The 27,346-nt window shown below is 34.8% G+C and overlaps 2 protein-coding genes across 5 annotated transcripts in view; one reads left to right on the top strand and one right to left on the bottom strand.

The window, feature by feature from the left end:
- LOC118449833 (uncharacterized) overlaps positions 1 to 27,346 on the top strand; it is a 77,060-nt gene that overhangs the window by 35,338 nt on the left and 14,376 nt on the right. The window lies entirely within an intron of this gene.
- The window catches only part of Ror (tyrosine-protein kinase transmembrane receptor Ror), a 188,181-nt gene that overhangs the window by 152,182 nt on the left and 8,653 nt on the right, over positions 1 to 27,346 (bottom strand). The window contains exon 1 of one of the 4 annotated variants that reach the window (XM_035884910.2): positions 824 to 856. The exons of the other annotated variants lie outside the window; for them this stretch is intronic. Coding sequence (XP_035740803.1) covers positions 824 to 830 — 7 coding nt within the window. The 5' untranslated portion in view covers positions 831 to 856. Of the gene's footprint in view, positions 1 to 823; positions 857 to 27,346 lie in introns of those variants that run through there. 4 annotated transcript variants of the gene reach the window in all.

Raw genomic sequence — 27,346 nt, 5'->3', positions numbered from 1 at the left:
TCTTCGTGCCGACAGCTAATAAGCTTCGCGTTTTCGTCCCAAGTTATGAAATTAATGTCGATGAAGAGCATTATTGTTCTCTCCGCCCCACCCCGTAATGGTTATGGCGGTGGTTACGGCGATTTGCGATGGCGTAGGCAATGGCATAAGCGATGACGATGTGCGCGCAGTTAGAACGGTGGTGTGGTCAAAGGAACACGACATTTCGTGGGTTTGCGAACGTGATTACGGTGAATATTCCGCGCGTTAATTCCGTGTTTCGAAAATACCTGGGAGTTAGGAACGTCGATATTCGCCGAGAGAAATTCCAAATAATTTAACCTCTCCGTTTGTTTAATCCCTATTTAGAAATGCAAATTATTGTCGTATATATGCGATAAATTGTTAATTCTGTAAATGAAACATTAGATTAATTCTATTAATACTGCTGCGTTTACACGACACATTTTTTTCTTTCTTTTAACAATCCATTATCTCGTCATTTTATACGATTGCCCTGGATGATTTTACGGTTTTATATATGCATGCACGTACGATACTGTTATCGATTGATATACGATAATAGTCACAATTTTTTTTATCTCTTGATTTCTTTCTCTCTCCCTCTCTCTCTCTCTTTCTCTCTCTCTTCTCACGCACATTCTGATATTATTCTTACATTTCTTTTTAAAAAAGTTTAGAAAAGCGTATCTGTCCTTCGATCGTAAACGTTTTGTTCTATTTAGCATAGAACAACAATAACCTCACCGTAGATTTATGCATTCGATAGAATAACCAGAAAGATTTCGTCAGAGATCGGAATTGCAACAGCTGCTTCACGTACCTTCCATTTCTGGGTTGAGTCTGGCTAGCTTAGTCGAAAGATGGCAAGCGTCACGTGCGAGCTAACCGGCTAAATGGATCGCACGTGCAGTTCCAATAACAAGACTTTCAGTCACTATCTCTATCTCTCTCCCTCTCTCTCTCTTGGCAGGTAGTTACGTACATTTCAATCAAATCAATCACCTGACGTTGATCACGACCTGTACCATACGTAGAGTAATAGAATTGTAAAAACATAAAACGTTAATTCAAAATTCTAAAAATATATATATATAAATTTTGTCAATTTTGTCAACTTTTCATTATCGTTTAAAAAAGCATTTTAATTAAATCTCTTCTAACCTTAATACACAATCTTATCTTAAATAACCATTCAAAATTCTCTCGCTTTGTTTCCTAACACAGAATTATTATCTCAAATGTATAATACTGATGAATAAATGTGTCAACCGGAAATCCTCGAATAGAAACTAGAAAAAGACTATTTTTCATAATAATAACGAATCAAAATATGTTAGTTCGAATAATCGAAGAATAAAATCGACGACCAAGAACGAAAGCAAGAAAAACCGGTTGTGACAGTTTCTCTGAACAAGGATCAACCTCAAAGATTAAGTTATCTTAAGATCTTGTGGTGAGGTTAGCGACGAAACTTAAAGAAAAAAGAAAAAATGAAAAGAGTGAAAATATCTCACGTAACGACAATGACAATTTGTAATCATTAAATCGAACGGAGCACGATCCAATTTTCAAGATCCTTACAAATATCGAAAGAAACGTATATAATAATTTTTATTGTCGACGACATTTTTCTTTATTATTATCGCGAAAACGAATGGAATGAATAAACGTATACGTACGTATACGTACGTACGAGAAACGAACGAACATCTTTGAGAAAATATTCTCTGTGGTTACTTTCAATTACATTAGTTTTCTATCCTTTACGTGCATACATATACATATAAATGCACACGTACATAGTACTTACATATATATACATATAATTCGTTATCTGAATGATCAGTAGTATATCTTGTAGAGTGACACGTAAACGCAAATAAAATATCTAATCCTTCGAACGACACTATTTCTTCTCTCCCTCTCTTTTATTTTTCTTTTTATTTATTTCTTTATCTCTTTTTATTTTTGCTACCCAAGTATCAACCTGCGACTGAGTTGCAGCACTTCGCCTAATTGCGCCAAGATAAATGCGATCGCGCCATTGGAACGCGTCGATACGTGTTTTATTGCACTAGGAGACCCACGGGGGACGCGTCGAACGTATCGTAGAAACGTCTCATCTATCGTTTCTCTCTCTCTCTCTCTCTCTCTCTATCTATCTATCTATCTATCTATCTATCTATCTCTCTGACCCCCACTCCAACCAACCTCAACCCATCCCCATACCATCCTATCCCCCACTTACATACCTTGCAGCTAAAGCTCTCTTCTCGTAGGCCAATCGATTGCTCTCAACGAATCCGGTTCTCTCACGAGAACCTCAGAAGAGGTTAAACCGTCGATACCTCGACTTTCATCGATTACTACCTTCCTTATCATCCTTCTATTTTTTCTTTCTTTCTGTCTCTCTCCCTCTCTCTCTCTCTCTCTCTCTCTCTCTCTCTTTCTTTCTATCTCAATCGATGGATAATTACGGTTACAAATATAAATGAGGAAAGATTTTTCTTCTATCAAAATGGAATTTTTTTTTATAAAGATCGAGATATATTCTCTTTTCTCTTCCTTTGTTTGTTTGCTTATCATTATTTTTTCTTCTTTCGAACGTGAGCTTATCGTCGAACGAACGGTTCACGATAGATATCGTAACCTTAAGTTAAATGATTAATATGCAATGGACGGACGTGAACGCGTAGCGGCAATCGCTAATTTTTTGGTATCATCAAAAAAAAAAGAAAGAAAGAAAGAAAATAGTACACGGGTCTAGTTAAAGGGAGGATTTTCGTTTTAAACGAAAACGCATGACGGTCCTCTTCTCTCGCGGAAACTAATTCGGGTCTCGTCGCACGCACGAATTTATTCAAGAACGGACGTTATACGAAGTACGAGGAGGAATGACGAGCGCGTAACGACAAATACACACACATGTACGTGTATACATACACATAACATTTACATCTACCGACATAGGTAATACGTACACGTCTATATAGAGAAAACACCGACGCGATTAATTTAATTCGACGTTTCGCGAATGCGGCCCACTCGGCTTCGCAATTTAATTACCGCGACGCAATAACTCGCCGTGGCACTCGTCCGCGAGATATTCATTCGGTATGGCCTATTCCATTTGTTGTCTATCCTACCATAAAGTCCACCTTTCCATTCACGTCTCCGTTCGTGGGACAAAGGAGAAAAAGAAAAAAAAAAAAAAAAAAAAAAAGAAAAAGAGAAAAAAGATATACGAAAGAAAGAGAAGAAAAAAATGAAAGCTAAAAGCAAAAGTTGATATAGGATACAAGATTGATTACATTGAAATTAATCTTTTTACATGTACGCGTTTATATTTATGTAGTTTTGATCTAGATCTCTATGTACGTGTGTATGTATTTTATATATGTACGTAAATATGTAGTTTGATCTAGTACTAAATCTTTTACCTTTATCGTTTATCTATTTGTTATGATAGATCGGATAAATAAGTACACGCTTTCTCTAAATCTGTTACAGTGAAACGATGACAATCGTTCATTCCATCATTTTCTTTACTTTCTTTTTTGTGCGATTGCGAGGAGGAAGAAAGAAAGGAAAATAAATAACTCGTAATTGAATTGAATCAATCCACGTATAGTTACGAGGTATAAAATACTTTTTAAAGGTCTACTTTTGATTATAGTTCGATTTTTCATTGACTCATTTACAGATAAGATAACATTTATTACGTTTCGTTACTTTGTTTATACGTTCGACGTATTTTTATATAACGACTTCCGGTCTAGGGTTGGTTGATATTGTATTACTCTATATCAATGCAGCTTATCAGTTTGAAATAAATGAAGCCCATTGATAGCAGTATAAAACAGATATAAAGAAGAAATGAATTAAATTAAATAAAAGTAAAAAAAGAAAGAAGGAAAAAGAAATAAGAAATAAAAAAAAAAACTATTAATAATATCACCTGCACCTGGATCGATAAACGAATCAGTCTCAAAGTTTGTCCAAGAATAAAAGAATTAATTCAATGAAATTGAACCGTACAAAATGGTACTCGCAATTAAATACTGCTAAGATATTTCAATTATGCAGACATTAATTTCTAAGTCTTAATTAATTTTTTATCTTTCGCTCTATTTATTTAATTAAATAAAAATATTTCCTGTATATATGTTTGTGTATATATATATATATAGCTAAATTACGATTATATTATAACTAACGTGATTGAAATAATACAAAGTGATAAATATTACCGCGAAAGTCGACCTATAAAAAGTATATTTCAAAAAGATTTTTTTAATTAATTCGATCAATCGATTTTATTTTTACTTCATCTTCCTCTCCCACTCCTACCACGCCTCAAGCGACTCGTTTCGTTTCAATGCGTATTAATAAATTTATTAAAACAACAAGAATACCCATCTATTAAATATTAAAGTATCAATTACCGTCGAGATACCGTCGACTAACAAGATTAGAGAATACAATCACGCGATCATTTATATATTTAGATCGGAATACAAATCGGTGAATTTCACATTCATTCACGTTTAAAATTCAATCGGTGAATTGATATTCTTGAAATGATAAGAAACGTCTCGCTTGTCGTTTACCTTTTTGTATTTCTCAAAAGCAAAGTCGCGAGGATAACGAATAAGTCGACGATAACGAGGAAGGATCGATGACTCAATTTATTCGATTCGAACGATTTACGATGGGCTCCGACACGCGATTATATTCGTGATAATACAAAACAACAACAACGACGACGACGAGGACGACGACGACGACGACGAGGCTTTTTATCATCAAACGAAAAGCTTCTTCTTCGTGACTCGATAAATCGGATTCTATTATACGTCCTCGCCGTCTTCGTTGAGACGACATTTACTATACAACTTGGACACGCACTATACCTCGTCCTGTCTCTTTTCATTCATCCAGTTCCTCCATCATTCCAACCTTCCATCCTTCCTTCCTAACCTCCGCTTCGATATGTAATGGAAGAATTGAAAAGCCTGTCGTATGGCACGTCGCATATACTGATTTACATTTATATCGATCGGACGCGACCCGCGTAAACGAAAATATTATTAAATCCTTCATTGTTATACTCCTTTCGAATAACCCACGCATTTTTGTCATTTAACGTCTAAGAATGACTTGTAAATCAATTGATCGAGACTACTCTTCTTGTCACAGATCGATAACAGATCAATATTATCGATAGTTACTCGCGAAATATCATGCCGCATCGAATATTAATTCTAAATAAATTGTTAAGTTATGAAAAATACTTATTTCCGTATAAGTTCTAAGACAATTTAAATACAAATACATGTTTCAGCCGTTTTTGTCATTTACAGTTTAATGATCGATTAAACGATTAGTCGTACTATTGATCAGATTGATACTAAATAAATATTATCGATATTATGACGAATAAATATTTATCTTACGAAGAATATTATATACCGTAAACACGCGTAATAAGATACACGTAAAATCTAATCTCCGATTAGATTTTACGATTCGTTCTCTTAATTATGTATTTACCTACGTATTTCATTTTTGATCAACGTGAAGAAAGACTGGTAATACGACGTACGATAATTGAGAATACACAGCAGGCGTGAAAGGACAACCATGAAAAATCCAACACTTGAACGTTATCATTATTTTTACACGTTGGTAGTTCAATTAGTTCGCACTCGACGAACTCGAACCGCTTTCTACGGGGTTTTTAACGATCCAGAAAAAATATCTCCAATGCCTTTCGACAGTGAAGATAGAGGAGTTGAGTATTTCGGTCTGACAACCATTTGACTTTGCTCTCGAGTTTATTCCACTTCGATCTTTTTCGTAGTATCCCCTTTGAGACGTGTTTCCTTTTTTACTTTGTTGTGTTCTTTTTTTCTTTTTTTACTTTTTGCTCTTTTTATCCTTTTTCTTATTTTTGTATATATATATATAACAAAAAAAAAAAAAAAAAAAAAAAAAAAAATATAGAAATACTTCTGAAAAAAATATTTATACAAGAGGAATATTTTCTAAAGAATATTTTCATCAAAGTAATGATAGATATCTATTTTCTTACGTCGAAACTTACGTATCTGCTACGAGGTTTCTATACGCACAAACATTGTTACGTGAATAACTAAATACGCAGACGCAAATCGTTTCGTCTTTAGTCCCATTATAAAGAGAAAGACAGACACAATGGGACGCACATTGCGAGGCATCATTATTGTCGTCTGTTCGCCTGCGATAGGACTAAAACCGTTGTTCAGTATCAAATTAACGTTTACGACAGGTCGCATTTCAAACCTGGCTTAATGCCCGAGAGAGAGAAAGAGAGAGAGAGAGAGAGAGAGAGAGAGAGAGAGAGAGAGAGCAGAAAGCTTGCCAGTACTATCCACACCTATATAGCTATAAGGGGAAACCATTGAAATTCACTCGAATCGTAACGAGTTAAAAGCAAATTATATACCTCACTCGAGACTTCATCCTGGACACTTTCGTATATTGGCGAAATGAGAAGCAAAAAAGAAAAGCAAAAAAAAAAAAAAAAGAACAACTAAACAAAGAAATAAGAAATATTTACACGTATATAAATATATATATATATATATATAAATTCTAAAGAATGTTTATACAAAAAATAAAAAATATATACATATAAAATTTTCTCTTATATAAATATATATATTAAAAAGAAAAAAAAAATAGATAGATATATAAAAGTCAATATAGAAAGTTAATGAGAAAGAATTAAATTACAATAAATTATATATGGTCACTGCGTCGAACATAATAATTATGTATATTATCCTAGAAAAAGCAGAAAAAAAATATATATATATATTATATATGTAACGATCGTAAATTGAAAGAAGCTTTCGCGAGAGGATCGTCAGCAGCTTACTGAGAGAAACGACCACACCTGAGCTCGAAATAGATCTTACCTTCTTGAGTAGAACCGATATACAGGACGCAAGTTGAAAGAGGCTCTGTGAAGGGTGAGGAATAGAAAGAGAGAGAGACATATATACATATATACAGAAAGAGAGAGATTACCGTCGTCTTATCCTACTCACTTCGGTTTCTGCACAAGTACATACATACTTGTATTTGTATCATTTGCATACGGTGGGAAGTGTTGTCAAGCCTGCCGTGCGACAGATAAGCGTACATGCAAAATGAAAGAGAGAAAAAGAAAGAGAGAAAGAGAGAAAAAAGAAAAGCAAAACAAAAATGAAAATCTTATTGCCATACGTTTACGTGTGCGTCGCATATGTGTGTACGTGTACGTGTACGTGTCTGTATGAGAGAAAAACACGAGAAAATGTATGAGTAACCACATATGTAGAAAGGTCAGAGAAATAGGACAAAAATAAACAGTGCGTCATTTTCTGAATGTACGAGAGAGAGAGAGAGAGAGAGAGAGAGAAAAAAAATAATAGTAAAAAAAAAAAATAGATTGTACATACAATCGAAAATTCGAAAAAAGATAATTTCTTCGTCCTACTCTTTCCTCTAGTCCTCTCTCTCTCTCTCTTTCTCTCTCGATTCTACCAGGAAAGCGTACTACTACATTATAGATCCAAGAGGCACCCACTCACGCACGTTCCTGCGGGATTACACGATTATCCACATCTGTGGATGAGGTTCAAGGATCACTCGACCGGGATTTTAGCTCGTGCACGTTTGAATACCTCGTAATTGGTTCGCAACGAGGTGCATCGGGGCTTCATCCCTGTTCAGAACTGATGCGAGAGGGATGCCAAGAGAAAGAGAAAGTAAAATTAGAGAGAGAGAGAAAAAAAATTGTCCAAAATCTGTATGTAATATCCGCAAAAAAGTTTTTCTAAGCGATTTTTCATTAAAGAACTCATTAAATATTTATATGTATATAACTACGTGTATAAGGATGGCCTCTATATTTCGCAAAAAGACATTTATTATAAGAATCACTTGAAAATGACCCCTTAAACTCATTTAATAAAACATTTTCAAGCATATTTATATATTAAGATACAGATTATAAACGTACACGGGCTTTTGTAAAACTATTTAAGTATTTCCAACATTTATACTAATTAGTTAGTTATCAATAAATATTTATTGTAGTTAAAAGAGAGACAGACAAAGAGAAAGAGAGAGAGATAAATAGAGAGTAAAAGACTTACTTTCATTTCCTTTTTTTTTTTTTTTTTTTTTATTTATTTATTTATTTATTTATTATTCCATCAAAATTGTTTTCGTAAAAATGATTGTCTTGCAATAATAAAACAATTTTGATATTCTTCTCGATAAATAAAGAAAAGTTGAACAGATAATACTCGTATAAATACAGATTAGTAACTATGTCGGAATCCCGTAATCCACTTTAAACTTGTAAAGAGAGAAAGAGAGAGAGAGAAATAGAGAAAAGAGAGAATCCTATACGGAAACTGCAACTTTGCGTTAAATCGTTGAGGCGTAATACCGGCTGGCAAGATTCCGAGAGGAATCGAGCGTAGAGTTTTATCGTTTGCACGTGCATTCGTGCTTACGAATGAAAGACTCAGAGTGAAAGGGAGAATGCAAATGAAAAAAAAAAAAAAAAGGGAAAGAAAGCAAGAAGAAAAAAATCGATAGAAAAAATAAAAGAAAAAAGAGAGAGAGAAGTAGAAAAAAGGAAAAAAAACGCGTCTAGAAATTAATTAATAACTTCATGTCGCTGACAAGTAAAGTGAAAATGTCAAACAGTACGACATTAAACGTTGTTCTCTCTCTTTCTCTCTCTCTCTTCTCTCTGTGTGTGTGTGTGTGTGTGTGGCGCATGAACATGCAAATGAACGAGCAATAAACAAAACCCTTCATTACTGAGTACACGAAGAAAAGGCGTCAATTGAAAAAAAAAGAAAAAAAGAAGAAAAAATAAAAAAAGCCCGTAAGCCAATTAACGAATTATTGAACATAGTTAAGTTAATTACGTAAAAGCTAATTACTACGGATAGGTCGACGACCGATTAAACCGGGTAAGTCACGTAAGTACTTACTTACGTCAATGTCGATAACGTTGGATAATCTTTCTACTTTTTAATTGCTTATACACTTACTTGCTTAATTATTTTGAGCGTTGGACTCGTGGAAAAATGTACAAAAAAAGAAACAAAAAAAAAATATATAAATAAACAAACAAAAAAGGGAACAAAACGAAACAAAACAAAAAATCGCGACGAATCGAAAGTAAACTACAATGAAGAATAGGAATAAGAATAAAAATAAAAATAAAAATAAGAGTAAGAATAAAAAGATGTTTTTGATTGTCGAAATAGAAAACGAGAGAGGCAGTGAAGAGACAGAGACAGAGACAGAGAGAAAGAGAGAGCGGTGGAAAAAGGGTAGAATAAAAAGTAGGAGAAAGAAGAAGGACTCGGGAACGAGAGAATGTGGTATGGGGGTTGGATGATGGTACCCATGGGGGAGAACTAAAGTGTTTTCGTGACGAGAGATTTTCATGGAATAGAAGAAAGACTGCCAGGCGAAGAACACAGGATTCCTCCTTCTGAGATCAGAGAGTGAAAGAGTAAGAGTAAGTGAATGAGTGAGAGAGAGAGAGAGAAAGAAAAAGGACCCTAACACAGATAACGCAGAAAGAGAGACACACGAAGACAGACTTCATCGAGACGCACGAATGCCTCTGGTGAATCTCACGTAGAAACGATACCCGTCACGATTCATTCCTCATGAGTTTCTTCCCCTGACCAAAATTCACATACCTCCTCCTCTCTTTGCACCACCTTTCACGCAGTTCCCTCACAATTTGGTATCCCAAGACAACTATTTTGCGGTGGTGCGAAGAACCTTTCTAGAATATATATACATATATATTCTGCATGTGTGTGTGTGTATAAAAACTTTAATAAATATATATATAATTATCTTCTAAAGAATAGTTATGTTACAAACACACACATAAGATATTTTTCGATTAATTTTACTTATAAAATACGACGACAAAGTTGTCCGATGAAACGAAAACCCGGTATATCTCTATAATAAATAAAAATAAAAATAATTAAAATAAAAAAAAAAAAAAAAAAAAAAAAAAAAAAAAAGAATAATAAAAAATAGCAAAAAGAAAAATAGATTCAAGGAAAGATTTTGAAGACGCGCGTTCAACTAATTGCAAGTTTCCCTAATAAGAGCGTCATATTTATTAGCCCTTACTTACGCTGGTAACAGCATAGAAAATAATAACGAAGGGTGCTTATGTGTTCGTATGTAACACCTGGTGACCGTACAAACCGTCTGTTCACGAACACTTCGCTCTTCGATTTTACATAACCATCGTCTACCTATGTATATATAGTACGTATATATATATATATATATATATGTATATATATATATATATATATATATCTACATTGGTACTACAATCACGACTCACAATTTCTCCTGCTAATTGCAAATTCGATCGATCGACCGATCGACTACTAATCGATCGATAGATATAGATAGATCGATTCAGTCGATACGGTCGATCGAAAGTCGTATAACTTGCACTGCTGTTATGGAGCACGGCGTTAAATTCGATAGAGAAAGAAAGAGAGATAGAGAAAAGAGAATGAAAGAAAGAACAATTTATCTTGTTATCGACCCAAGTTAAACAACGAAATCATTTATAAAAATTTGCTAATATCAAATATTAATCGTTAAATCGGATTAATTCGCGAACTGCAAAATGAAAAACAAAAAATGAAAAAAAAAAAAACGAACGAACGAACGAACAAATGAACGATTTGTTTCCCGCACGAAACGAATAATTGATATTTATATTTCTCTCTCGTTTGGCCCTTTCTCTCTCTCTTTTTCTCTCTGTTAATCTCTTGAAAAAAAAAAAAAAAAAAAAAAAAAAAAGAAAAAAAAAAGAAAGGAAAAGTAAAAAAATCCTCTGCGTTCTTTTACACTTAAAATTTATCGAAATAGAAAAAGGGCTGTTTAAGAAAAAAATGATAATAAGCAAGAAAATAAATAAATAATAATTGAAAAAGAAGAACACATTTAAAAAAAGTATTAAACTAAACGTACGAACGAACGAACGAACGTTCGAAAAAAAAAGAAAATAAAAAGAGAGAGAGAGAGAGAAAGAGAGAAAGAAGGTGCACAAGTTTTGCTTCGCAATATATTTACGGACCATCTCAACGTGTGTTTCGCGTGCTAAGGTAAGGGGACAAAGACAACGGGGACGTCCCGCAGTTTCGAGGAGAGGCGTCGTGTACATAATACCGATCGTCCGATGATATCGCCAACTCCACACGGTGTGCAACAAGAAAAGAAAAGAAAAGAAAAGGAAAACAAAAAAACACGAAAAAGGAAAAGATGAGGTGAAAGAGAAAAAGTGATAGATATAACTATACATACGAACGTAAACACACACACACACACACACACCCACACAAGCAGACAGATACATATCCACGAAAAAGAAGAAGAAGAAGTAAATACGAACACACACATAGAAAAACTCATTCACTCACATAGGATATGCGAAGAAGAAGAAGAAGATGAAGAAGAAGCAGGAGGAAACGCGCGAACACATACACGAAGAAGAAGGAGATGAGAACACAGCATGAACATATATGTATGTACATATACATACAAATACATGTGAAGAGCAGATTTGCTTTGCACGCCAAGGACCAAAGTCTTCCAACAGGACAACGCGATGAGGATACGACGATGGCCTCGGAAGTAACTTTATACTGAGAAATATCGCTCCGAGACGATCTCTCTCCTCTCTCTCTCTCTCTCTCTCTCTCTCTCTCTCTCTCTCTCTTTCTCTTTCTCTCTGTTGCTGACACAAACACTTTGGACCAACCAAATTCCCTCGGGGACAGGATGTTCCCAGATCCTATCGAACATCCCGTGGAAATATTTACGAGAACTCGCTCGACGTTGTAATTGGCACCGCTTAAAATACTCTCCCGACTTGGCGATCCTTGATTTCTCTCTCTCACTCTCTCTCTCTCCTCTCTCTTTCTCTTACTCCTTCTATTTCTTTTCTTTCTTCGTTTATTTTCGATTCGAGTCATTCTCCAACAAATTACGCCATGTATGTTTTATTCGAAGAACGTGCGAAAAACAAGATCGAAGAGTCTCGGATAGGTACGAGTAGGGGAACGCGATTCTCGTGTAGGTCCTTATTTAAAAAAAAAAAAATCAAGTTAATCTGTTTGAATTTAACGAGCCGTGTCGTCTTAATGGCCACGACAACTCGACCGTGTTAAATGTGTACATTTAACTAACGGGTGAATCATTAACTATCGAACATCGATAATAAAACTTTATATTCTTTTTAAAAAACAAATGCACAATCACATAAATATAAATAAATAAATAAATAAATATATATATATATTTTTATATCGAATTCGATTTCGCAAATTAGACATATATATATATGTGTGTGTATGTATTTACATAGATAGATATCTTTTCGATTGTAAAATTATTCTGTCAAAAGGATCTACCCTGTATATAAACGTATGTACATATAGAAGCGTTGAACACGATATGGAATCTTTTATACCAGACTTGATTAAACCTCGTGAAACGTGCAGATATATACACATACATACATACATACATACATAGATATATATATATGCTCTGGTTCGCTTGGGTAGTACCTTGATTTATGAACTTTTCGAAAAGGGACGATACTACTCTCCCTCCCTTCCTCCTACACTCTCTCTCTCTCTCTCTCTCTCTCTTTTAGGGGTTGAAAGGAATAAGAGAAAAAGTCGAGTGGTAAAAAGATTCAAAGAGTTGTATCTACTAAAAAAAATATATATATACATACATGTATACACATGTGTATGCACACTCTGTGTATGTGTGTGTGTATATATATATATATATATATATATATATATCTCGCGTTCACTTTAAAAGAAGAATTTACGCTTATATAAGCTGGTAAACGAATTTGCGCTAACACGCTTCTACTACATCCATACACACATCCATAGATCCATCCATACATAGAAACTTAGATACATACAAAGTAAGTAACATACACAAGTAGAAATGGATAAGGTTCACGGTTACAATTCCGCGTGCGTTTCGAGGGAACGAAATTGGCGGTGAAACGTGAACGGCGTACGGGAAACGAGGAATCGAGAAAAACGAGAGTTCCTAAACATTAGCAAGAAGTCTCGAGAAAAGGGGAGGTATACGTTGGATGGCGAAGAAAAGTGGGAGGGAGGAGAGGAGCGTAAGAGGTAAAGAAGAGAGAACAGGGTAGGAGAAGGAAAAGGAGGGAGAGAAAAGCTAGCTGCCTTTCGACGAATGGTGTTCGGAGGGAAAGGGAAAAAAAAAAAAAGAAAAAAAAAAAAAAAGAAAAAATCGTAAAAATCCAAACGACCATAGTAACACGACCGCAAACGAACAAGATTTCTTCTTTCCTTTTTTCGGATTTATACTACTTTTTTTTTTCTTCTTTTTTTCCATCGATCACATACATATATATACATCCATTTTTGCACTGATACAAAACGCAGAATAAGAAGAAAAGAAAAAAGAAGAGAAGGAGGAGCAGAAAGAGGGAAGAAAAAAAGAAAGAATGAAGGGCAAAAAAAAAAAAAAAAAAAAAGAAATAAGAAAAAAAGGAAATCACGTTATTCGGAAAAAATCTTTTTCCAACATTGTGGAAATATATCATCATACACATTTATATAAAAGAGAGCGCGTGGATGCTGTTCGCGTCCGCAGGTTTCTAAAACGTAACGTAATTCAAAATAATATCTCCAACGATGAAATATTTCATTCGAGCGAATGAAGCTCTCGGTTAAATAAAATATTCCGTTACTTGGCGATCCAGTAATCCGATTCGTGTATCCGATACATACTCTACATAGACGAGATAGGGGGAGAGAAAGAGAGAGAGAGGGAGAAATAGATAGAGAGATTGGGGTACAAAATGGAAAGCAAGAGAAATATTCAGTCTCGTGATATTCCGTTGATAATAATTCAACGCATCGATCTTCGTGTTAACGTACACTAAAATCAATACTCTCTCTCTCTCTCTCTCTCTCTCTCTCTCTCTCTCTCTCTCTCTCTCTCTCTTTTTCTCTCATATCCGACATGCGTAATAAATTTAAAACTATGTAGACATACACCTACTACCATACCACGGTTCATCGGTTCGCTGATAGTTGACAATTTTATGAACATTTAGCTTTGATATAGTACCGATATTTACAGTATGTATATATCTATGTATGTTATGTATGTACGTATGTATGTATTTATGTGTTCGAACAAAATCGGATTTCAATGTCGGTCAGAAAAAATAATAATTGATATGAAGTGTACGAATTAGGTGTATACGAGATGTCCCAGTTGTTTTCTCTTTTTCTTTTTTATTTTTATTTTGTTTTTTTCTTTTTCTTCTTTTTTATAAACTCTCGCGTGAAAGAATACTGTAAAAATAAATCATCCCTACTTATTCTTCATACGTATTTGTTTAAAGAGTAAATAAACTAAAATAAATTCGTTCAAAAGTTTCCGACTGGTTATTTACAAAAAAAAAAAAAAAAAAAAAGAAAAAAAAAAGAAAAGATAAAAACAAAAAGTATATGTATACATACACAGACACACAAAAACATACATAAATCATATAGTTTCGAGAAGATCTGGAAGGTTTTACTCTTCTTCCATTTGGAACGAAAATAAGTAAAGAGACAAGAAGTAAAGATTGCACAAGTGGTATATAGTAGGAAGCTCGATCCCCATGCTCGAACAACGAGTAGGGTGGTGGAATGCATTTCTAAAGGTAAAGTAAACCCAAAGAGTTCTGCAGAATCAACTCGATGTTGTACGCTTCTCTCTCTTTCTCTCTCTCTCTCTCTCTCTATCTATCTATCTATCTACAGGGCGGTAATTACTGTTTCTCCACCAACAACAACTCGACCGTGTTACAGTAATTTTCTAGAAGAGGATGGGAACCACGTACCGAGAGTTCACCGTCGATGTCCCGTTCAAGTTCTTTCACATTTATTTTTTTCTCTTTTTCAACTTATCTCTCCCTCTCTCCCTTTCTCTCTTACTTTCCACTATTTTTCCCTTATCTTCTTTCTATAAATGTAAAAAGTGGATTCTTTTCGTAAATGTGAAAAAGATTATTCCTAAAGCGATTTAACGCGCCTTCTTTCCACCTCATCCCTGTCATCTCGTTCCTCCTTTCATCCGCTTCTACTTTGTTTGTTAATACAATTTTTTTTCTTCTGTCTATCTTCTCCTTCTTACGTTGATATGATTCTTCTTTCTCCTCCTCTTCCTTACACTGGCATGACTTTCTTAATTCTTTCCTCTCCTTCTTCTACTTTTTCCCCTTTTATCGATCACTAATTTTCTTCTTTCGATTGTCGACGATTATCGTTTAAATGATTCGATCGGGAGAAGAGAAAAGGATTATCGAGGAAGGCGAGTGGAAAAAAAATAAAAAACAAAAAAGGAAAATAGAAAGAAAGGAAGAAAGACAGGATGAAAAAAAAAGAGGAAAGACAAAAAAAGAAAGATAAAAGGATCATATATCCATTGGAAAACATATTCCTTCCCTCCTTCGGAAACGTAAACCACGCGTGTAAACGACGACGTCAGGAGGGTCTGTCCTACCTACCCCTTGCTTCCAACCTCCAAAAAAAAGTTTATCGTAAAACAAGAAGTTCTCGTTCGGTTTACGTCTGCCGTCGATGAAACTACGAGAGCTGGTGTTAAAGCATAGCCATCGAGAGAGGGTTTATCACTTTCTCCCTCCTTCTCTCTCTCTCTTTCTCTCTCTCTCTCCCTCTCTTTCTTTGTCTCTCTCGATGCACGTGAGAAACGAGACACGTGGGTATCGCTCGAGAGACCGGTTTCAAGACGCGTGCACCTATATATATGTGAATATATATATATATCCATTCACGCATTTCTGCGGATATCTCTCGCATGATTCTGCCTACGAAAGTTTTTACCAAAGAAGAAGAAGAAGAAGATTGCTACCTACCCATATCGCTTTAAACACAAAGAGAGAGAGAGAGAGAGAAAGAGTTTTTTTACGTGTTTTGCACGAGAAACACGTGTTTTTCGATAATCGAGATTCGACCATTAAAAAAAAAAAAAAAAAATAAAAAAGTATCTTTTTCCATCTTTTTTCTTCCATCTCATATATATATATATATATATATATATATATATATATATATATATATGTAGCTTTACTATTTCATTTATTAAAAACATTTCATTTAGATCTGATCATTAATATGTGTGTATATATATCGCTCGCAAATACTCACCCCTCATCCCTCCTATTAAACTGACTTCGTAAAACTTCGTTAAAAAAAATGCACGCAATAAGATCAATAAGATACGCTTAGTTCATTTATTATCGTCAAATGCTTTAATCATGGAAGTCCATATCTCTATATATATATATATATATTTATATAAAACCTATGTCGCAAACGCGTCATATATTAATGTATGTATATATTTATCACGAAAGAATCGAGTTGGGTTAACGATCTATCAACGTCAACATTAACACGCTATCAAAAGTTCTCGTGTAACTTCTTAATAATATACTTCGTTTCAGACTCGGTGGCACTTTAATTATTATTTTTTTTCTCTTCCTTATTCTCTTTCCTTTTATATAAAAGAGGACACACGATATACGGCACACGCAACAAAACGACACATATTATGCCCTACATACATACATATATACATAAACACAAACATACGAAGATACATATGTTCCTATGACACTTGCTGTTTGAAGATTTCTTTAAAGAATGGGACGAAAAAAACACTGATAAAAATTAAAATTTGGGAAAAGAAAGAAAAGAAATGTCGCAGAAAATAAAAAAGTACGAGAATGATTTTGATAAACATCTCTCTCTCTCTCTCTCTATCTCTATCTTTTTCTGTGACGAGTAATAGTGTAAGCATACACTGGTATTCTTATAAAAAAAAAAAAAAAAAAAAAAATAATAAAGACCCAAAGTTAATATTATCGATCGTTCAATTAACAATAATACATAATAAATTATTATGTTATAATTATCAAGTGAATTTCATAAACAAAATGTAACACTTTATTTCTTTTTTTTCTTCTCCATTTATATTAACATAATAATATACGGAATATATATATATACATATATGTATACATATATACATTTATCTGATGCTAGTTACGTAAAAGATGAGTCTACAGGGAACTGATAATGTGATAACGCTTTTGCTCGTCTAACTACTACAAGGTTCTCTATCTTCCGACAACGTAACAAAAAGGAAGAATAGGCAAGTGTGAAGGTGTCCTTTGAACAGAGAGACACTCACGACATTGCCAGTAGAATGGATATATAGAAGGAGAATGGATAGTGTGTGTAGGGGCCTGGATGAATGTAGGGTGGTATTTGTGGTAGGATTGTGCTGCTGCTGCTGCTGTTGCCGCAGGAGTTGGAGTTGGGAGAAAAGTATGGGGTGGGAGGAATGAGAGAGAGAAAGGTCTTGTAATTAACCAGAAGCCTGAATGTACAATGTTGATGAATCTGACCTTGAGAGCTTGACTTCATCCTTCTTCCCTTAGGCATTTGTTTATCAATCGTCCCTCCCATCTCAAACCTCTTCTTTTTCTATATCCATATCCACAGTACATTAACTTTATGATATTTTATAACTCTTCAGAACTTTCGTTACTTAGCAGAAAAAATTAAATATGGTTTACATAACGTGCATAGGCAGTAATTAAACCGAAGGTTTAAAAAAAAAAAAAAAAAAAAAAAAAAAAAAAAAAAAAAAAAAAAGATAGAAAAGATAAAAAAAAGTATCATATATGGAAGTGGTTAGATTTAAAATTCGCTCGAAATATCATTCATACAAAGCACATATTTCTATAAATCGAAATAAAATTTGTAAATATTTATCGCGTATCTTCGGCACAAATTTCGTTTTTAGAATAATAGATTGAACACGAGCGAAGATAGAAAATGCTTAATCGTTCCGCTTCCATAATAATAGTAGTAGCATAGACAACCATTCAATGGTTCATTAACCATCAAGTTGCGCTTCACGATTACAGGAAAGACATTGTTGAGATGCTTGAAAGTCTATTGGACACTTGGTGAGAGAGAAAGCTTGATAAGAAAGCGATTTTAGCTAAAGCATTTTCTCTCTTCCCTCTTATCTCTCCTCCCTCTCTCTCTCTTTCTCTTTCTTTGCAAGAAGAAAAGACGAGGAGCCTCCTTCGAAGGTGAGTAACGTGGACACCAGAGTCCCGTATTACGATGTAATCTCGAAAGGAGAAAGAAAAAGAAGAAAAAGAGAAAGAGGAATAGGAAGAAGAAGAACGCCGAAGGGAATGAGATACGAGAATGGATAGAGATTATACTGTGGATCCCTTCGAGCGCAATCTTATTAACGTTAACTCGATGTCCGTTCAAAGGAAAATACCATATCGTACAATAGTTTACATAGGGTGTAACCAAGATTCTTCGACTCTCCCGTCAATGTACAAGACATTGTTATTGCTACGATATTTACTTTTTCTTTTTTCTGATAATAATAAATTTCATCATTTCTCCAAATTATTATCAGTATTAGATAATAAAAATAATAATAATAATAATTATTATTATTATTATTATTGTTGTCATTCTCTTCAATACTCAAAAATTACATACAAAAAAAAATAAAATACACGTCTCAACATATCCCAGTTTACTTCTATATGTACTATAAGTACCGAATTAATTTGTTGTATTCGAAAACGAACCAATCGCAAACAATTTAATCCTTTATACACAGATTGTTATAAGTAACAAAGCATTATCTCAAAGTTGAACCTCGAGATAATTTCGGTATCGAATAATTGTAAAATAATCATTGTCTATATACGATACAAATTCATCGTTAATCACAATTTTTCTTACCCTTAATTTTTCTTTATCAGTATCGTTGATTTTATTCCCATCCGTCCCCCGATCAACCCCTGTAAGCTAAACTCTCTCTCTCTCTCTCTCTCTCTCTTTCTCTCAAAGCATCGTTTACTCGGAGGGATAAGAAACTCAATGAGATCGTCATGTTCTCAAATACCGCGAAGAGATGAAAACCCATCATAACTCTGTTACGTTGCGTTAAAGGAAAATATATAGTTGCAGAAGGACGTTCGTGTGGAAACGTCAAGATCGATGACACTGTCAACACTTAATAATATCGTATACATTCAGAAAGTTCCTTGACCGAAGGATCACCAAGTATAAACTTACTTCGATGGGGGGATGGAATGTAAAGCGATAGGGGTGGATCGTTAACAACGTTCTCAAATATCTTTCTCCATTTCTCCTCCCCCCTCTCTCTTTCTCTCTCCCTCTCGTATCGTTTCAAACATATATATATATTCCCAAAAATTATTTGCCATTTTGTTGAGCAATGGATTCTGCGAAATAAAAATGGCCGACATAATTCCAACGTTATAGCGAACGAAATGATAAGTATAAGTTATTGTAATAAACGACTTTCGACTTTTGATCCGATAATATAACATCCATAACATATCCTTAAAATCTTACCGGGTAGTTCTTTCAAATTACGAACGAATAACTCGATGTATAGTCGTTCAAAGACCAAATTGTATGGAATTCATCGAGCATAATCTCAAAATCTTAATGAATTAGTCATTATAATTCATTCCAAAAAATCAGCTCGTACGAAATTAGTATTATTATTATTACGAAAAAATCAAATAATATTATCGAAAAACTCATATCGCGGTTTTTCCTCTTATTATTCCGCGATAACAGTCCATAAAATTTTGAAAGGAGGAAAGAAAATTTTCTTCAAAATTGTAGAGACTGTTACCTCAACCTCGATCTCAACCTCAAATCTCTCCTACCACCCCAATCCCCAACCCCACTACCACTAGCATTCACCCCCTCCCCTTTAGCGTTCGGCATAAACGCTTAACTATATCGATTTTCCATTCTGGCAAGGACCGTTTCGCAGACGTCGACGGTAATTTTCTCGACTTACACACGACGACGACGACGACGACGACGACGAATTCGAAAGCTTTTCGATTCCTTTCCTTCTACTTCCCCCACCCCCTCACCACAGTCCCAAGACTCCTGAAAGAAATAGAAGAAAAATAGGGAGAGATAAAAAAAAGGGTTGGATCCTATTACTGTTACCTAACATACATACATACATACATCCATACATACATACATATATATATATATATATATATATATATACATACACACAGGTATATAAATTCAGTAAGTATTATCTTTATTCACGGAACATGGGTTCCTAACGACAAGGGTCACATTTGCTGATATCAGAAAAATTCTCTACGAGGAAATGGCCCTAGGAAAAAAGAAAAGGAAAAAAAGAGGGAAAAGAGAGAGAAATAGAGAGATAAAGGAAAGAAGGAATAACAGTAGCAGACCGTTTCAATTGCTTTCCAAACATCCTAAGCACTCTCGACATGCACGCGGCTAATCATCTAAACTCCCTTTGTGCGTGAATCCAAACCGGTCAAGCTGGCCGCCTTCCTAATCAAAATCAAACGAGTATCTACACCAACGCGTTCCTAACCCCTCTCCTACACCCTTCTCCATCACCATCAGTCCTCAGTCCACCCAAATACCACCGGGATCGAAAGTCCAATTTAACCGCAGTAATTTCGAACAAGGATTAAAGTCAACGCTCACTTGCTTGTTATCGTGCTATTATCAGGATGCATCATCCAGAAACGTACGAAAGCCCTTTATAATTATGCCCAAACCGTTTCGTAAAGCCAGCCAAACCGGAAAGCCAGTCATTCAGTCAGGCAGCCAGGCAGGCAGCTGCTAGGCATGCAGCTAGGCAAGCTTTCGAATAATAGATTAGTATTATCTATATTATCTATATGCATGCGATCGTTCGAATCCTCATAATCCTAGTTTGCGTTATAAATTCTTTTTACTCGTTGGTATTTATTATCATCATCGACATTATTAACAATTATTAACAACCGAAAGTTGTAGACATATGATGATTATTTGTCGTGAACATTAATCACTTATCATTAATCAATCAAATCAATTCTTTATATTATTTTTTATTAGTGATTAATATTTTTATTAATTAACGTTATTTATAATGTAAAGTAAACGATCGAATGTGTATATATATATATATATATATACACACACACACACCTATGTAGGAATATTTTGGTCAGTTATTTATAATAAAATATTTATAACAAAGTAAATAATATAAGCTGATCGGTATAAATAATGAATTATTCGTGTTGCATCTGGATTTATTATAAATATTGATCATCACCTATATTGATCATCATCTGAAAAATTTATTATATTAACAAATACTTCGATTAAAATGTCGACGATTATCGTACTAATCCATGTAATAAAATGACCACTTGTATTGTGTGATCTAATATTTTTCTTATTTGATTCAATAAATAACAACTTTAATTAATTAATTAATACACAAGGAACAGTGATATAAGAGAAAATAACCCGACGATTTTTTCGTCAATCGTGACAAAATTTAATTAGCGATCGTTAATTAATGACTTTATTGAAAAGAGAATAAAAAAAGAGAGAGAGAGAGAGAGAGAAAGAGAGAAAGAATGAAACAGAAAACTCGTTAAAAGAGTGAAAGAAAGAAAAATAACAAATATAGTCCAGTGATGAAAGAAAAAATGAAGGTACTTCTTCTCACCCACCCTTCTTGGACGCTTTCCTATCGAGATCGATCGCACGTACACACCTCATCTCACCTCCCACCAACCCAACCAACCCCTTCCAACCCCCAATCTACCATACTTCACTATCACCGTTCGCGTGGTTATCACGGGCCCTTTAAAATCTACCCGCGAAAATCCACAAGCGGGTGCAATTAAACCGACAAATAATTGCATCGCCGCAATATCCGTGAATGGTGAGAAAAAGAGAGGGATTCGGACCAATTAAATGAAATCGTTGACCAAAGATACGAGAGAAAAAGAGAGAGAGGAGAGAGAGGCAGAAAAAAGAAAAAGAAAAGAAGAATGAAAAAAAATCGATCTTGTCCAAAAAGTGAATTAGAGGAAGAAATTTTCGTGTAAATTTTTCTCGAAAATGCCGATTTTAATTTCAAAAGAAAAATTCATTCTTTTATTTTTTGTTTGCTCGTCGAGGTCTCATAAATGTGAGCAGATCAAAAAGATGGATAAAAACGAGGATACATTGGAGAAACAGTTTTCACGGTCGCGTCTGTCGTGCGACGAAACGTAATCGGTAACCACAGTGCGGTTGGAATCCATTAAAGAACCACAGACACTTGCTGTACTAATAATGATCGTAAAGCCACGAAGGCTCGAGGGTGGAGGTTGGATAGATAGGTAGGTAGGTAGGAGGTGGTGGTGGTGATGATGGTAGTAGAGAGCTTGTATTATAGAAAGTGAGATAGAGATGGATACACGAGTAAAAAGGGGTTACCACGGTAACTACGTGCGTGCATGGACCGACCGGCACAAATTTAATATCCGGAAGTTCATAATGACACCCCAGGAAAATGTGCCCAACCCCGAAGCTGTTCTACCCTCTATCCTCTACTCTCTACCCTCAACCCTCAACCCTCTAACCTCTCTCTCTCTCTCTCTCTCTCTCTCTCTCTCTCTCTCTCTCTCTCTCTCTCTCTCTCTCTCTCTCTCTCTCTCTCTCTCTCTCTGTCTATCTGTCTTTCTATCTATTTATCTCTCTTTCTCTCTCTATCTGTATTCCACTTTCTCGTATACATTTTCACCAAGAGAAGGCAAATAAATAGAAAGAGAGAGGGGGAAGGGAGAAGGAAGGATTACACGTAAATTTAGCGCGCACGAACGCTTTATTACTAGGGTGGAGGATTCGAACCCTTTGCTCTCTCATGACCCTTCGTTCCTCTTTTGCTTATACCCCTTCTTTTCCATTTAGAAAAGCTAGACAGAAAAGAAACCTTCCATTATTGTTGTCGTTGTCCTTGTCGTCATTGTTGTTATGATTATACCGAAAGAAACCATCGGAATTTTCGTGCAATTAAAATCGAAAATGAAAAAGCAATCTCTCCCTGTCTATCTTTCTCTCTCTCTCTCTCTCTCTCTCTCTCTTTCTCATTGAGGCTCGTATTTAAACGCTTTGCTCAAATTAAATCCTTCGTACGTCGACGTACTCGCATTCCTCATTCCCTTTACCTACGTGTCGTCGATGTTTACTTATCAGAAAGAGAAAATAAAAAAGAAAAAAAAGGGAAAACAGAAAATGTTAGATAAAGATTGTTCAGAGTCAGGAGTCATGTTTGATGTTAAAAAAAAAACAGAAAAAAAAAAAAAACAAAAAGTAAAAGCAGAAAATATTAAGAAAAGATTGTTCAGAGTTAGGGATCATGCTCAGTGTAATGTCAGAGAATAGATTTAGATTAATATCTAACGCTTACACTAAATTCACATGCAACACATTTCGAACGTTATCGACTACATTTTTGAATCTATGCCCACAAAACGGTTTTTGAATTTATACCCACACTCATCCCTCGCAACCTCCTTAATTTAGCTTCTTCTTTTTTCTTTTCTTGAACAATTGAACATCGATTGGCCAGGATCAATGTTGCATCAACCGATAAAACAATTGGATCCTCTGAACATCGCCGTTATGATTCACTATTTTTATCGAATCTGTGCATGCGATTTCTACTGGACAAAACCAAATATAAAAAATAAATTCTATGTATATATAAAATGTGTCACTATAGAGAACAGTAAAATGACCTACTAAGGAAATAAATTGATTTGGTGTGAACGAGCTTTTAGGAATCACCGAGCGAGAAACGATCCCTCTATCTATCCAACGCGCAAAGATAGAGGCAGTCACACAAAGTAATACACTTTGACACACTCGCGACATAAACTATCATAGACGTTCTAACTCAGGTCAGCAGATCTGTGCATCGAGTTGAGTACGATACGCGGAGTCGATCGGATTAGCTTTGTCGAAAGGGAATGGCATTTGCAGCTCGCATATTAGCAAAGGCACGTAGCAGCAACGGGACACCTACACAGAGATAGTCTCTAGGGTCCCTAGACTCTGCCAAAGTATTCCTTCCGATCAGCCACAAGCCACGATCGGGAGAGTTAATCAATGATCACTGTTACGTCAGAGCTACGTCGAAGCCCTGATATGTACGATATAGTATATACGTTCTGTACGGATTGATTTGAACCACGAGAATGACGTATGGAGATGACGAAAGATAATCCGTCTATATAGAGGAACCCACTTTCGCGTTACTTTCATATAAGGTTTCAATGTTTCTTCATTTTTTTTTATCGAATCCTTAAATACAGTTTCTAATAGCGAAACGAAACATAAAAAATTGTTGATTCTGTGATTTAAATGGCGCAGCATCATTGTACTAATACAGTGTATAGAAAAAACATATGTCATTAAAGAAGACAGGAAAAATAAACGATTAGAAAAATAAATCGTTTCGAAGACGTGTGAATCTATACTTATTCTTTACTTTCTCATTCTTCTTTTTTTCTTTTTACATCCAACGTATAGAAAAGATAAGAGATAATGAGAAAGAGACAGGTGAATCGATCGTTTCTACCTCCGGTTACCTAGCGAGCAGGTTTTGCCAGGTTTTAATTAATTTCTGTGAAAGAAGAACACAGAAAGAGAAACGAAAGAAAGAAAGAAAGACAGATAGACAGACAGACAGAGAGACAGAGAGAGAGAGAGAGAGAGAGAGAGAGAGAGAGAAAAAGAGAGAGGACAACGATCGCGAGACGAGAAATGTCGCTTTTGAGGTAGAAACAGAAACGAGGGATTTCCACGTTGCGTTTCTGCCTGAGGATTAATTAAAATCGTTGGTAATTTGCGAAAGGGATATAACGTAACAAAAGGAAAGAGTTTGTTCGCGAGAGCGAAAGATCGTTTGAATTTTGCGACTTATTCTATACAATGATATACATGTGTATATATCTATATATCTATGCATATATCCTTTACTATCCATACTGATTACGTATAAATGCATATATTACATACTTTCTATCTATGTATTTATTTGCGTATGTATATATGTACTTAACGTGCTGATAATGTAATGGAGAAAATTTTATCGAAAAATCCAAATATATTAACTCTTTCTTTATTTACTTCTTCTTCTTCTTTTTCTTCTTTTTTCTTTTTCCAAGACAAGAAACGAAAAATTCAATATCACCATTCGAGAATTTAAATCGGACCAAATGAAATATTAATTAACGCCGTCGACGATAGGACCGAATTCTACGATGCATCGAAAACGTTTTACCCGAGGGTACACAAACGATGATTCTATGTATACGTGTATGTATATGTGTGCATGTACGTTTATGATACGTGTGTCTACGTGTATGAATATATATGTGAATCGAACAGTTCGATATTAATTATCGGTGCATGAGAGAGAATTTCTCTCTCTCTCTCTCTCTCTCTCTCTCTCTCTCTCTCTCTCTCTCTCTCTCTCTCTCTCTCTATCTCTCTATCTCTCTATCTATCTATCTATCTATCTATCTCTATCTTTCGCACTTTATGCATCACAGATATACACACGCGCACATATAGAATATTTCATAATACGTGAAACGTTTGCTTTTCTAATGTAAATTCTCGAATTAATTTCTCCCTTTTGTCAAAAAAAATTTGAAAGGAACTTCACTAACGAATAGAGCAATTTTGATTCTTCTCAAATATATTGATAACAATCTTCGAACTACCGTCATTGTTATCTCGTCAATATATACGTTCTCTTTATATATATATATATATATATATATATATATATATATACCTTTTCGTTTTTTTCTCCTTTTTCGATAAAAATTTCGATTGAATTTTACGTTGATGTAATCGAGATCCATCGTGTCCATCCATCAAACAGCATACTCTAACGAAGCCACTCTGTTATACGTCCTACACGAATTATTATCGTTATCCCTAATCGTTTACGTTTCCACGCGATAAGAAGGATTAAATCCGCGTTTGATCGAACGATGCTATTATATGCAAAGCAGCTTTCGAAAGGGATTCTATTCTCTTGTCAAGAGCGAGAAGGAGAATACGAATGATTATTGCTTTCTCTCTCTCTCTTTCTCTCTATGTATACATATACGTGTACGTAAATGTATGTACATGTACATTTTATCTATAGATATGCCATGTTTAACACATTTGCAGCTCGACATTTACGAAGAGAGATCAGAAACAGCAACGTATCATCGGTACAACTCGCCTCCAAGCTATCAGACAAAGTCCGCTAATTGGGATTAATTCCTGCTAATTAATTAAATCAAGGAATGCCAGGTAGTCCGATGTGCATACGTGAGAAAGACAGAGAGAAAGAGAGAGAACTGACGGTAGAAACTCACGAATCGAGGATCGGTTACGTGAAATATGCAAAAGGGAGGAAGAGAGTGGATGGAAAGTAGGAAAGGATGAGTAACCAGAATGAGGATTTGTACACATGGGGTTTAGGGTGCACGCATAATAAGGTAGCAAGTTGGAAACCTTAGAAGCAGAGATAATAATCGTGTAAAGCTGCTTTCCAACATTTCTGCAAATCACTGAGTATTTCATCGTGCGAACTTCAGTTCCATCTATTTATCACTTTCTCTCTCTCTTTTTTCTCTTTCTATCTATTTATGTATCTCTTCCTCTCTCTCTCTCTCTCCTCTCACATTAATTTCTACCTTTTCAACTTAGAGAATTCACGTGAAGAAATATATAAAAAGAAGATGATGATAATGATGACGACGATGATGATGATAATGATAATGATGATGATGATGATGATAGCAACAAATATCATTGAATCACCACGATGTTATTAATCTCGTTTGAGAAACGAAGTTTTATCAAATGTAATATATATTTATATGAGGTCTGTGTAGGATATATACAGTCGAATCAATGACGAGTAAAGAACAAAGACGTTCATTATTTTCTCGTTTTCATCTGTATTACTGAATAACTATGAAATCTTGATGAATCGCTCACAGTTACGGGAATGTGAGGGAAGATGAGAAGAGACGGGTTGGAGCATTAAATAAATAAATAAATAAATAAATATATATATATATATTTTTTCCAGGAAATACTTTCAATGCTCCGAACTGTTTTCGCTTGGTAATTCGTAACGATAACGAGTCTACGTCGAGAGATTTACGCGTTCCATGTAACATCGTATAATATACATACATACATACATACATACGTACATAGATGGA

The sequence above is a fragment of the Vespa mandarinia genome, chromosome 19, assembly GCF_050613455.1.
Source record: "Vespa mandarinia isolate Hongniang chromosome 19, ASM5061345v1, whole genome shotgun sequence".
Taxonomy (NCBI): domain Eukaryota; kingdom Metazoa; phylum Arthropoda; class Insecta; order Hymenoptera; family Vespidae; genus Vespa; species Vespa mandarinia.
The sequence above is the reverse complement of the archived record's forward strand: the minus strand, read 5'-3'. Positions and strand labels throughout refer to the sequence as shown.